This window comes from Neomonachus schauinslandi, chromosome 14 (assembly GCF_002201575.2).
Source record: "Neomonachus schauinslandi chromosome 14, ASM220157v2, whole genome shotgun sequence".
Lineage (NCBI taxonomy): Eukaryota > Metazoa > Chordata > Mammalia > Carnivora > Phocidae > Neomonachus > Neomonachus schauinslandi.
The window spans coordinates 91,853,862-91,866,614 of NC_058416.1; the positions used below are offsets into that span (position 1 = coordinate 91,853,862).

Sequence of the window (12,753 nt, forward strand, 5' to 3'; positions counted from 1 at the left end):
TCCCCAGACCTGTGACTTGGAGCAAAGTGTGGTGGGTGCTATCCTGCATCCTGTTCAGTTCCAAGCTCTGCTCCATCCTCCGGCACCAGGCCCAGCGGAGTCCTCAGGTTCCTGGGGCTGGCCCTGCCAAGACGTACCTGAGTTCCCAAGTGCCAGCCCCCCACTGGCAGGGCCACACTGAACCCCCACGTCTCTGCTGAGCATCCTCGAGTCCCTGATCTTGGGTTGAGTGACCTGTGTGCCCACGTGCTTGCACCAGGCCTGGGCATGGTCACCCTCCTGGGTGGCAGCTGTGGACACAGGAGGACACGTTCTGCCAGGCCGGGCAGACCTCACATGCACAAAACCTGCCCAGACCTGTGTCCTGGGGGCAGGGTAAGAGCCAAGTTCACCCCCAGGCCCTTCATCCCCTCTGTTTCTGACCCTCCTCTCTGTCTTCCAGGCATCTGTGGGCTCCGAGAAGCTCTTTGCCCCAGCAGCCGATAAAGGTAAGCATGTTCCTTGGCCTCACCTCCTCGCCTCTAGGAAAGGACAGGACACATCCCAGAAGTCATCATGGGAAGGGACAGTGGGCCTTTTGGGGCAAGAGAGTGGGCTCCAGGTTAGGCTGTATCATGGGTCGGGTTCTGGATGCAGAGCCTGAGGCAGGAGTTACGTGCTGTGATTTACAGCCCACCCCCCCAGCAAAAGCTACAAGGAAAGCAGAAGTCAGGAGCAGGGCCAGCACTGGAGCAGTGGTTCCCAAAGTGGGGTTCCTGCCCCTTCCCCAGAACTGTTAGCAAGGCATGTTCCTAGACCCTCCCGAGGCTCATGGGGTCAGGTGCTCTGGGGACAACTGGCAGCTCGTGGTTTGGCACCTGCTGAGGCACCCCTGGCTGCCAGGGCCACCACTGCGTACATGGCTAACATTGCCATGAAGGGACTAGATCCCTGCACAGCAGCCCCACCCCCTGGCCGGTGGCCCCCACATGGTAGCACAGGCACATGGTGCCAGGAAGCTCTCCTGGCCTGCACTGCTCTAGAGAGTGAGTTCCCTAGCATCCAAGGCCAGGAGAGGCCATTGTCACCCAGTCTGCCAGGGTCACTGGACCCAGCACAGAGAAGGGGCTTGCTTGGAAGGCTCTGTCCAGATGGGACTGGACGCTACAGCCTTGCAGCACAGACAGGTGGGGGCCCACAGTGACCGGTCCTACTGGCCTGGGAGCAGGGCATGGTCTCCCCGTGCTTCAGGTGGAGAAGCCTCGTCCTCAGATCAAAGCATTTCTGCAAAGCCTACACATGCCAGAGTCAGGGTAAGGGATGCCAGACTGGTCTTGGGAGAGAATTTCACACAGAGTGTAACACAGAACTGTGTCCTTTTCAACAAATAATCACAAAATGGATGGATACTTACCCTCTCAACGGTCCGGAGACCATAAGTCTGAAATGAAGGTGTTGGCAAGGCCACACTCCAAAAACTCTAAGGGAGGTTCCTTCCCTCCTCTTCCTCCTGGGTGTCATTCCCACCTCCCATGGCCTCCTCCTTTTGTCTTCGAAGGACGCCCATCACTGGGTCTAGGGCCCACCTTGTTCCAGACTGGTGTCATCTCAGTATTCTTAGCTTGATGACATCTGCAAAGACCCTTTTTCCAAATTAGGTCACATTCACAGGTGCTAAGGACCACAGTTTGGACAGGGCTTTTTGGCACAGTTCAGCCCACTGCCAGGTCCACTCACGCGTGTGCGTAGGCAGAGCTCGGGCAACCAGTCAGGGTTCTGCAGTGCCCAGGGAGGCTCATAGCAGGGGTGACCACCCGTAGTGCTCATGCCTCCCCAGTGAGGGGAGAGGCTGCAGGAGGGCCAGGGCACTGGCCGCACGCCAGCTCTGCCCAGCCCACACCTGCCTCTTTCCATCCTCATGGCTGTGCTTGCTTTGCAAGGGGTGGCACAAAGATGGAGGAGAGAGAGGTCAGAGTGCCAGGCCGGCAGCCCTTGGCAGCTGTGAGCGGGTGGGTAGAGATGGCGCCATGAGCCATCAGGCCTCAGTCCCCGTTCTCGTGGCGGTGGTGGCCTCCTCCCCAGTTCTGGCCCTGAGCAAACATGCGGGCTGCTGGTTAAAGCAGGAGGTGTCACCCAAGAGGAGGCAGAAGGAGCCATTTCCTGCTGCCACCGGTTTCTGCCAGGGGAGGAGACGTCCCAGAGGTTCAGAAGAGTCCTCTGGGTCTCGCTGCTGGCCCGGGTCCCACGGCCTTGCAGCTGCAGGCTCTCTGCCCCACTCAGCGTGGCAAGTGCCCACATGGGCCCCAGGAGGACATGAAATCTGCCCACAGCCCAAATGGGGTGACCGCAATCAGGAACCTGGATTCCCACTCCTAGGAAACTGGGCCGCGGTCCGCTCCAGACAAAGCCTCCTGTGGCTGGACACGCGCCCTCTGCCTAGCCTGCTTTGGGGATTCCTGACCTGCCTGACCTCTGGGCACGTGACCTGAGACACTGCTTGGCAAGGCGGGTTTGGAATGAGTAGGAGGAGGTCAAGGTCATGAGCACACACACAGCTCCAAGGGGAGCAGTCTCGGCTGGATCTGCCTGGACAGTGGGTGTGGCGAGGGTGGGAGATGACCTGGACGGCGGCAGTTGCGGGGGCTTCTTCCCACCAGGTCCCAGCGAGGCCAGTCCTCTGGAGGCCTCCCAGGTCATGGGCCCAAAGAGGGCTCAGGCCATGGGTCACCTGGGTGGTTTCGAAAAGAACACAGGCCACTAGCGCGCGTGTTGCACAGTGGCAGGAAGGGCCTGTCCATGCGGGCATCAGGTTCGGACCAATGCCCTGCTTGGGCCAAGCGAGCGCTGCACTTTGCCCCCCTTCCGGAAACTGCGGGCTCTCTGGGCCGGCAACCCTCTTCCCCGGCCCCAGCAGGGGCCCCAGCCCTGGCCCCTGTGGACTGGGGGGTGGGGGGCTCAGCCCTGGCTGTGACCTCGCTGCCACTGTCCCTGAGTCAGGCCCAGCTCACTCCGGCCCTCTCTCCGCAGGCCCCACGCTGGGCGAGGAGGCCGAGGCCAAGGCCGGGGCGCCGCCCAAAGTCTCGGGCCTGGAGCGCAGCCGCGAGTTGAGCGCCGAGCCGCCCTTCCTGCCCACGGTGCGCAGCCCCGCGCCCCCCGCCGATCCCGCGCCAGGCGCCCCGGCCAGCCCGCCGGTCAAGAAGGAAGCCCCCGCCCTGCCCCGCCTCACCCCGCAGCCGCCGCCCGCGCCCCCACAGCCCCGCGCCCCGCTCCCGACGCACGTGCCTCTGCCCCTGGGCGCCTTCGCGGGCCAAGGCCAGGCTGCGCTCAACGGCCTGCACAGCCTCAGGTGGGGAGGGGAGGGGCCTGGGCGGGGGCGGGGCCGCGCGGACGCCCCGCCCCCAGGCACTGAGCCCCCGCCCCCCGCAGCAGGAGCAGCGGCGCCGGGAGCAGCGCCAGCCTCGGGCTCGCGAAGCACGCGTCCCTGTCGCCTCTCGGGCCGGGCCCCCACCTGTCTACCTCACACTTGGCGCTCCGCTCGCAGGCCCAGCACCAGCACCACGCGGCGGCCATGTTCGCCGCCCCCCCGACACTGCCCCCGCCCCCGGCGCTGCCGGCCAACAGCCTGGTCATCCCAGGACACCCTGCCGGTAGGTGCTGGCTGGGGCCGGGGTCGCCGCCCCCCGCACTCTGATCCTCACCTCTGAGCAGGTGGGAGGGACTTGGGCTCCCCGGGGAAGGGGTGCGGGCTCCCGGGGCAGAGCCTCCCGCACCTGCTCCCGGACCCCAGGGGCTGACGGCGGGGCCCTGGCCCCCGCAGGCCGCCTTTCCCAAGGGGGTCCCACTGCCCGCTGTCGGCCTGGGTTGCGCACGCGCACGCAGGCGCAGGGGTGCCCCGTATGTGCACATGGAAGCAGATGCATCCGCTGCTCCATCTTGAGCCCTTGCCAGGCCTAGTCAAGGGGAGGGGCGCCTGGAGCGGCTCCGCTGCTGGGCCAACAAAGGCTTCCAGGGCCTGCTGTGACCCTTGCAGTCCCTCATCCTTAGTGGGTCTGGGACGACGGGGCATGCAGAGCTGAGTCCTGGAGTAGGGGGTCTCCAGGTGAACCGCAGCAGCCTGGCCTCTCCCTCCTGCTTGGTTCTGGCAGGTGTCCCTTCAAGGCCAAATATCAGGTCATTGAAGATTTCTCCCAGGGGTCTCGTCTCCACGTTCTTTGTAAAATCCTGAGCAGCCCACTGCAGGTCCGGGCAGCTTGGTGCCCTGGGATGGGACCAGGACGCTGGGCTGGGAGGGGGGGGGCAGGGCTCCCCTGTGGCCGGCTTGGGGGGCACCGGGGGCTCACGGTGTTCTCTCTTGCCTTTAGATGCCAGCCTGTTGATCTCATTCAGCCAGCCAATCATGTATTGCCAGCCTCATTCGGGGATTCTGATTGGTACTTGGTCACAGGCACCTCTCTTACCTCCACCCTGGGGCCCGCACCTAGCGAGCGGCCACCACGGCTTGGCCTGCCGAAACCAGTGCCAGGTGACTATCCGCCTCGCCCCGCCCGGAGCCCGCGGCCGACGTGCCTCTCCGTCTCTCTCTCTTTTTCTCTTGTAGATCACGAGCTGCTCAGGCAAGAGCTGAACGCGCGTTTTCTGGTCCAGAGCGCTGAGCGGCCCGGCGCCCCCCTGGGCCCGGGGGCTCTGCTGCGGGCGGAGTTCCACCAGCACCAACACACACACCAGCACACACACCAGCACCAACACACATTTGCCCCCTTCCCCGCGGGGCTGCCCCCGACGCCGCTCCTGCCGCCCGCCGCACCCCCGCCGGTGCGTAGGCCCCCCGTGCGGGTGGGCGGGGGGCGGCCCGGGCGGCGGGACACACAGCAGGCACACGCAGACGCTCTCCGCACGCACGCGGCCAGGGCCGCCCCGTCTGGCCACCTGGCGCCTCCCTCTGGTCCTTCTCTGGGTCCTGTCGTGAGGTTCCCTGTTGTGGGCTTGGGCGGGTGCCCCATGTCCACACTCGGGGGGCACGGCCTTGGGGCCAGTCGTACCCACACGGGGTTTTCAGCGTCTCAGTCAGCAGCAGGTCAGCAGGTCTGGAGACTGAGGACTGAGAGGGCGGGGGGACCAGGACTCCCTCCGGTGGGCCCTGGGTCCTGGGCCCTCGTCTCTGGAGCCAGCTGCTGTGTGGGGCAGAGTCCATTGCCACCAGGCTTTAGTCTGTGAAGGGCCAGGTTGCTGGGCTCCTAGGTACATGTCCCTGCTTGACCACCAGCCCTGGGCTCCATGCCCCCCATCATGGCTGCAGTATCTCCTCCTGGGCCTCAGCCAGTACAGTCGGATGGTGCAGATGGGCCACTCTGCACCTCCCGCAGTGGGACCGTTAGAACAGGGAGGGACCCCTCCCAGTCTGAGAGCTGGGCCCCAACGGGCCAGTTTAGGGCATTGGGCCAGTGTCCTCAGGGAGCCCAGGGGACGGCTGGCTGCAGACCACCAGCCGCCGGAAGCAGGACAGCCGTCTGGGCCTCCGCCTGGCCCAACGGGGGCGTGGGTGCTGGGCCCAGTGGAGGGTGTGGGCAGGCTCGGGAGACCTCACTCTCCGCTTCTTTCCTTCCAGTTTGATAAGTACGCACCCAAGCTGGACAGCCCCTACTTCCGACATTCCAACGTGAGTGTCCCTCTGTGGTCACCGGGCTGGCCGGTGGGCTAGAGGTCGCGGGTAAAGGGTGGGGCTGCGCCTGCCCAGAGCCTTGTCAGGTTCCCTTCCATGTAGAGCAGGGGGCCAGGCCCAGCGTCCCCACCCAGGATGTCCATGCTCCCAGCCGGGGCCCTGGAACGCTCCCCCTCTTTCTCTTGCAGTTTTTCCCGTCCTTCTCTTCTGCCATCCCCGGACTGCCCACCCTGCTCCCACACCCAGGCCCCTTTGGGTCCCTACAGGGTGCTTTTCAGCCCAAGGTACCAGCTGCTCCTGGGGTGGACGGGGTTCAGGGCACATGGGAGCCCCCACCATGCAGTTGTGTGTGTTGCAGTCCTGGTGTTGTTGTGAGCCAGCCATGCCAGGTGGGATGTGGTTGTGCAGCCCCACGGCAGGAGGGGGCTGGGGCTCACGTACTCCCTGCGGGGCCTCACAGGACCCCCAGCCTAGGCAGCGGCAGGGGGGTCACCAGGGAACAACGGGAGTCAGGCTTCACTCATCATTCCTCAGCTGGGAGTGCTCGAGGTTGGCATGGGGAGCATCAGGGCAGAGGGGAGGTCTATGTGGGGTGGCCAGCACGGGGCCATCCATGCCGCAGGAGGCCCGGGAGAGGACTGGGCTTGCTCCTCTCACCTTCCCCAGAGCAGGGCTGCCTCAGCCCCCTAAGCCAGGCATGTCCTTGTCGAGAGCCCCTTCCCACCTTGGCAGAAACCTTTAGACTGAGGATGTGGGAAGCCAGGCCCCCCCCGGTGGCGGTGTGCAGGGGCACGGGCTCTGCAGCTCTGTCCCATCCTGTTCTCTCCCTCCAGACTTCAAACCCAATCGAGGTAACAGGCCGGGCCAGTGCTGTTCACACTCTCCTCCAGAAAGGCCCCGGGGTAGGTGGCCGCACTGCCCATCCTCCCCTCCCTGGGGTCACCCCAGCCAGCCCAGTACCCTTGTGGTGATGGTGGCAGGGCATGGCCCCCCCCAGAGCCTGGACCTAACACCTCCTTCTCCGTCGTGACAGGTGTCCGACCCATACCGGACCACGGTCAGGGTGAGTGTGCAGGCACATGTCTGTGCGCGTGTGTGCCTGTGCCCTTGGGAGGGAGGGTCGTGGCTGAGGAGGACTCTGGGTGCCTCCCGGATGGCCCCAGGTGTGCCCACGACAACGGGAATCGGGGGGTGCTGAGGGCGCAGAAGGAAGAGGCCCCACTGTGTGGCTGAGTGTGTGGCCCGCCCTGTCACAGAAACCTGGGAAGTGGTGTGCCGTGCACGTGCAGATCGCCTGGCAGATCTACCACCATCAGCAGAAGATAAAGGTGAGCCAGTCACCTGTCCTGCCGGCTGGGCCGGCGGGTCAGACGGTGTCCTGATGCACGCCTTCGGGGCCGCGTCTGAGATTCTCAGACATTCACCGTGTGCCCATCATGTGGACACATGGGGCAGGGCTGGGGAGGAGGCCGGGTGGTAGGGGTCGCCCAGGATGCCCCCAGGCAGGGGTTTGGGATGAGCTGACCCTGTGCCGTTCCCACCAACATCATTTGAGCCATCCACGTGACCTTCGGTTCTGTCCCCTGACCTTTCCCCCAAGCACTTATTGAGCATCCGGTGTGTGTGCCTGGGTGCTCAGCAGTGAACGGGGGACACTGAAGGGGGCAGGGTGGTGCCAGGTGGCCACCCTGGCCATTACCCAGATGACACGAGGAAGAGGCAGCCAGGGGTGCTCTGGGGACGCACCATGGGCTGGGGATGCCAGGGAAGGGTGGGCAGAGGTGGTCTGGTCACCCGGACCAGAACGGGGGCAGCCAGGGGCCCAGCCCCCCAACCCAGAAGGGTCCTGACACCCTCTGCTGCTATCTCTGGTCACACGCACCGCCGTGCATGGCTATCAGAAATGATCCCGCCAACGTGCACTGCGAGAAGTCCACAGGGTCTTAGGACAAAGCACTGTTGCACTCCGCAAATGTTCGGGCGTAGCCCCGGGGGCGGCCCCTGTGGGCCAGAGACCCCCACTGCCGGGACAGGGCGCCAGAGGTGGGCAGCACCAGCGGGCGCTCGGCCCGGCCGCTTAGCCTCATGGGACCATCACAGCAGAGCCACAGGCTTGTTTGTCTTATTTAATAAACTTAAACGCTAATAGCGATGCCAAATCCAGTCACTGGAAACTTCTAAGCATGTTTAAAACGACAGGTATAGGAATCCACTCTTTCAACTCAGTTTCACAAAATCTTACCACAGGTAAAGTATTACCTGTGAAAATGTAATGTCTGAACTGAGGTGCTTTAGTGTAAACACAGCTCTCAGAGGCCCCAGAAGGCACGAGACACCCCTGTGTCCATCATGCGTCCTGACAGCACCTGGCTTTCCTGGGTCAGGATGAGGGCCCGTTCCCACCACAGCAAGTAGGATGACCCACAGCACCTGGCGGGACGGGCGGGCCCTGCATGTGCTCTGTCCCTCTCAGCAGATGCAGCTGGACCCCCACAAGCTGGAGGTGGGCGCCAAGCTGGACTTGTCCAGCAGACCCCCTGCCCCGGGCGTGTTTGCCGGATTCCACTACCCGCAGGACCTGGCCCGGCCCCTCTTCTCTGGCTCGGGTAAGGCACCCTGTCCAGAGCGCAAGGAAAGGGGAGGTCCGGCCTGTTCCCTGGGCTGGCGCTCTAGCAGGACAACTCCAGATGCACTGGGGCACCCCCTGGCATCCCCCGCCTCCGTGCCACCGTGTGTGGTACCCTCCCCAGGCACCCCCTCTGCCCTGGAGCTCCCGCTTCTGCTGTCCCCCCGCCCCCACCCAAGGCAGGGGTTGGGGGGGGAGTCCTCCCCTGCACCCCGCCTGCCCATCTCCCAGGAAGGGTTTTGGCACAGCCCCCGAGAATCCATGTGCCTGCCCTGGCACAGTCTTACCAGGCTGGGGCCCCCGGGCTGCCCCCAGGTTCGAGGATCATGGGGAGCCCTTCCAGGACTCAGCATAGGTCACCCCCACAGCTAAGATGCGTCCCAGGGAAGGAATGGAGCAGAATGAGCAAAGGGGAAAGGCGCGTGGGGTGAGATCAGCGGGAAGCCGGGCACAGGACGCTGAGGGCTGGCCTGTGGAGGCCCAGGACGCATCCCATTTCCTCGGCAAGGAACCGAGACGACGCGCGCCAAGTGCCGTGTTGCCGGGACGCTCACAGACCCAGCGCCCAGGGCTCTTACTGGGGGCGGGTCACGCAGCTCCTCTGCCCGCACACACCCAAACCACAGACTCCCAGAAGAGAAGCAGGCGCTCCACGTGAACCAGTGTTAGCACAAGTGAGTCAGGTTCACGAGGCGCTGCCGTCCAAGAAAGGGGAGAACCTGAGCCCCGAGTTCCCAGCCTCACACGCAGGTGCTTCTGAGGCCGGCCGTCTGGGCCCGCGGTGTGAGCACCCCACACGGCTGTGCACGGCCCACCTCTGGAGGGGTCTGCTCCTCCCCTCCCCAGCGGTCAGGGCCCTGCGGGTGCCGCCTTCTCAGCCCTCCCTGACTGCCCTGCTCCATCTTCATGCACGCTCACCTCCACCTGCAGCCACCTCCCACCCGGACATGCGGTCAGCAGGCTGGGGTGCTGGGTGTGGACAAGGGCACCCAGGCTGGCCTCCGGACAGAGGGGTGGCCCTAAGAAAGCAGAGGTCCTCCCATCTGGGCTTCAGTCCGTGGAGTCCACAGGACGTGCGTTCATTGTGGGGCCCAGGCAGTGGGCCTAGGCTTCCTCTGCCATGTGGAGCCTGGACTCCCCGCCCACCCACAGCGCAGCCCTGCTGTGCCGTCCCCACGCCCAGAGCACGCCCCCCAGACCGGGCCCCAGGCTCACGGGCGCCAGCGGCCTGCCCTGCCTCTCGGGCGTTGTGTCCTGCGGCGGGGCTCTGCCCCGGTCTGGGGTTGGGTGTCTCTCCCCCCGTGTCTGTGCTGCCGCCCTTCCCAGCTCCCGAGCTGGGCGCCTGCCTGTCGGCTCGTTGGCTTTGGCTCCCTGCGTGTGCTCTTAGAGCAGCGCATCCCCCCACGCACGCAGGTACACATCTTCACTAGCGCCACAGCAGGCTGTTTATTTCCTAATTTCCAGTTTGATGTCCTGTGAGCGATTCAGGAGAGCAGCTAGCTTTCTGGTGGGGAGCTCCCGGAGATGAGAAACTGCGTGTGTGCGGTGGAGGGGCTTGCCGGCGGCACCCCAGCAAGCAGGTGTCCCCCAAGCTGGGGGACGCTGCAGAGACGAGTGTGGCCCCATCCTGGTCTGCGCCGGGAATCCGCCCTCCTGAACCAGGGGCGCATGTAGTGGCAGGGCCAGCCCCCCCCAGAGCAGCAGCCCCTTCTCAGGGCCAACTCAGCCGCCCTGGAGGTGCTGCAGGCCGGGCTCCAGCAGAGGCAGGGTGGGCCCGCCGGCGAGTGGTGGAGCTGACCACGTAGTGACCCCTGTGGGCTGCGGCTGGGGGACATCGCGGGAGCAGGTGCGTCCACTAGGACACTGCTTCTTAGCTTCTAGCTGGAAGCCCTGGGGCCAGTGTCTTCAGGACAGCCTTGGTAGCTCTTTCGGCACCTTCTCCTCTGGGGCCCCTGCTGCCATCGCCTCTCTCCCCTCTTCCCTCGTGAGCTTCCAGTGGGAGGTATAGACGTGTCCCCAGAGGAAGTTGGGGTGTCCCCACCCTGGGAATGACCCACAAACAGGAGGCCCCCGTCCACCTGCCCCCACAGGTGCTGCCCATCCCACCACCAACCCATTTGGACCCTCAGCCCATCCCAGCAGCTTCCTGACCACCGGTCACCTGACAGGTAAGTACACGGTCTGCTCCCTGGAGGCTGGCTGGCCCTCTGCAGCCCTCAGGGCTGGGGGAGGATGCAGTTGGGTGGGGAGGTGACCCCAAGAAGCAGGACATGCCTCAGACTGTATAGGAGCACCTGCCATGCTCTGGTGTCACAGGAGGGGAGTCAGTTGAGAGCCCTGGCATGAGCCACGCAGAACCCTGAGCCCAGGTTGTCCCCACAGACCCTTTCAGCAGGCCAGGCACCTTCGGGGGCCTGGGGAGCCTGGGCAGCAGCGCCTTCGGAGGCCTGGGGAGCCACGCACTGAGTGAGTGACCACCGAGCTTGCTCTCTGCTCACCCGCATGCACGCACACTCGGGCTCCTGGTGTGGGTTTGGGCTAGACCCCGACTGTTACCCTCTGGCCACCTCCCTGGGATGCAGGAATGGTGTGCTTCTCCCCAGCAGCCCTGCGGTTCCACAGGGCACCCTCGGTGGGGGCAGGGAAGCTGTCCTGGCCTCACATTCCCACCCTTCTCCAGCTCAGGGCAGCGGCATCTTTGCCCCCAAGGAGAGCTCTGTGCTGCATGGCCTGCCCAGCCCCCACGAGGCCTGGAACCGACTGCACCGGGCACCACCCTCCTTTCCCACACCACCCCCATGGCCTAAGCCCGTGGACCCCGATCGGGTCTCAGCCCTGACCAACCACGACCGAGAGCCGGACAAGGGCAGGGAGGAGAGGTGAGTGGCGCCCCCCTCAGCTCTTGTGGGCCCCAGCTGGCTTTGCGGAACTCTGGGTGTGGGCCAATCCAAGCTCTGCGTGGAGATCCCCCTTGCTGTACCCTCAGGGCTGGGAAAGCCCAGTAGAGAGAGGGCCCCCGTGGAGAACCCCTGATGGAGCAGGATTTGGGCAGGAGCCGTGCAGAGGGCAGGTCCACCCCTGGAGGCAGCAGCAGGGAAGGTCGGCTCACTGACCACAGCGGGGCCTCTGCAGCGAGCTCGCATTCGCAGGGAGTAGAGCATCGGCATCTCCTAGGTGGGGCCGGGTCTGGGAGGGGCACCTGTGGGCGAGTCCCCGGGCTGGGAGGGTGCGGCTGAGCGGGCTGCCCTGGGGCAGCAGGGCTAGGCTGGGGCAGGGGAGGTGGGAGTCCTATTCCAGAGTCGGCAGCAGAGTCTGGAACCTGAGGTGGTTGAGTTGTGGCTGGCTGGTGGAGTGGACAGGAGCAGAGGAGGGCTCCCAGCCTCGCCCCTCCTGTCGGGGGTCCCCTACCAAGGCCCTGGGGGCCGACCCTCATCCCTGCCCCAGACTCGGGGCAAAGGGCTTAGAGGCACAGGGCTGTGGAGCCTCATGAAGGGGAGCTATGGTAGGCCAGAGCCAATGCAGGACTCCAGGGTCCCATCCCCAGAGGGAACTTGGGGCCCAGGTTCCTCACTGAGGATCTGTCCTGCCTCAGGGGCGTAGCGGCTTGGGTCTGTGGGATGAGCTCTGGGGTCCTGCTGCAAAGCTGGTTTCCAAGTTGTCTGTCGAGGGGAGGGGAGACGTGGGGTATTGTGGGGCCTTTGAGGGTGTGGGACCCCCCCCAACACACACATACCTCCCCAAGGACCTTGAGGTCATACAAGTGGGAACTTGGTGGCAAACAGCTTGCTTCCGGGCACCCTGTTCCACGAAGCCCCTCCTGCCACTAGGCTGAGTGAGGGTGTCTGCCTTGTCGCTCCCAGGGACCTCCTGGAGAAGACGCGCCTGCTGAGCCGGGCCTCGCCCGCAGCCCCCGTGGGCCACCCAGCCAGCAGCCTCCTCCTGCGCGGCCAGAGCGAACCGTGCGGGCCCGGGGTCCCTGCTGAGCGCGAGGCCGAGCCCCGCGTCAAGGAGAGCCGCTCTCCGGCTAAGGAGGACGGCGCCAAGCTGGCCGCGCGCCCGCCATCTCCCTACAGCAAGGCGGTTCTGGGCGACAGCCTCCGCCTGGCGGGCCTCCTGGGCCGAGAGCCGGGGAAGCCGCCCGAGGCGCCGGCCGAGCGGCCCCAGGGCGACGTCAAGGTCAAGGAGGAGCGCAGGGAAGACAGCGATGCGCCCGAGCCCCCAGGGGCCGGCCTGCACCCAGCGCCCGAGCGTCCGCGCGCGCCCCCTGCGCCCCTGCAGCTCGGGCCCAGCCCGGCGGCCCGCGAGCGCCTGGGCTTCACGTGGGAGCCCCTGCGCGACGCCTACCGCGGCCTGGAGCTGCCCCGGCGCGCCCTGCCCGCCGCCGTCCCCGCCCCGGGCCCCGCCGCCCTCTTCGAGCCCCCCGAGCGCCCCTACCGCGACCGCGAGCCGCACGACTACAGCCCAGAGCGCCTACGGGAGGCGCGCCGCG

At 65.7% G+C, this 12,753-nt stretch overlaps 1 protein-coding gene across 1 annotated transcript in view; it reads left to right on the plus strand.

Annotated features, from left to right (window-relative positions):
* Positions 1 to 898: 898 nt before the first annotated feature.
* The window catches only part of LOC110587142 (fibrosin-1-like protein), a 60,962-nt gene continuing 49,107 nt past the window's right edge, over positions 899 to 12,753 (plus strand). Inside the window, exons 1-14 of the mRNA XM_044921045.1 lie at positions 899 to 1,025; positions 3,007 to 3,325; positions 3,406 to 3,626; positions 4,341 to 4,501; positions 5,585 to 5,635; positions 5,827 to 5,922; positions 6,472 to 6,540; positions 6,672 to 6,701; positions 6,895 to 6,966; positions 8,112 to 8,244; positions 10,355 to 10,432; positions 10,647 to 10,730; positions 10,945 to 11,143; positions 12,125 to 12,743. Of these exons, the coding sequence (XP_044776980.1) occupies positions 899 to 1,025; positions 3,007 to 3,325; positions 3,406 to 3,626; positions 4,341 to 4,501; positions 5,585 to 5,635; positions 5,827 to 5,922; positions 6,472 to 6,540; positions 6,672 to 6,701; positions 6,895 to 6,966; positions 8,112 to 8,244; positions 10,355 to 10,432; positions 10,647 to 10,730; positions 10,945 to 11,143; positions 12,125 to 12,743 (2,259 nt within the window). The remainder of the gene's footprint in view (positions 1,026 to 3,006; positions 3,326 to 3,405; positions 3,627 to 4,340; positions 4,502 to 5,584; positions 5,636 to 5,826; positions 5,923 to 6,471; positions 6,541 to 6,671; positions 6,702 to 6,894; positions 6,967 to 8,111; positions 8,245 to 10,354; positions 10,433 to 10,646; positions 10,731 to 10,944; positions 11,144 to 12,124; positions 12,744 to 12,753) is intronic.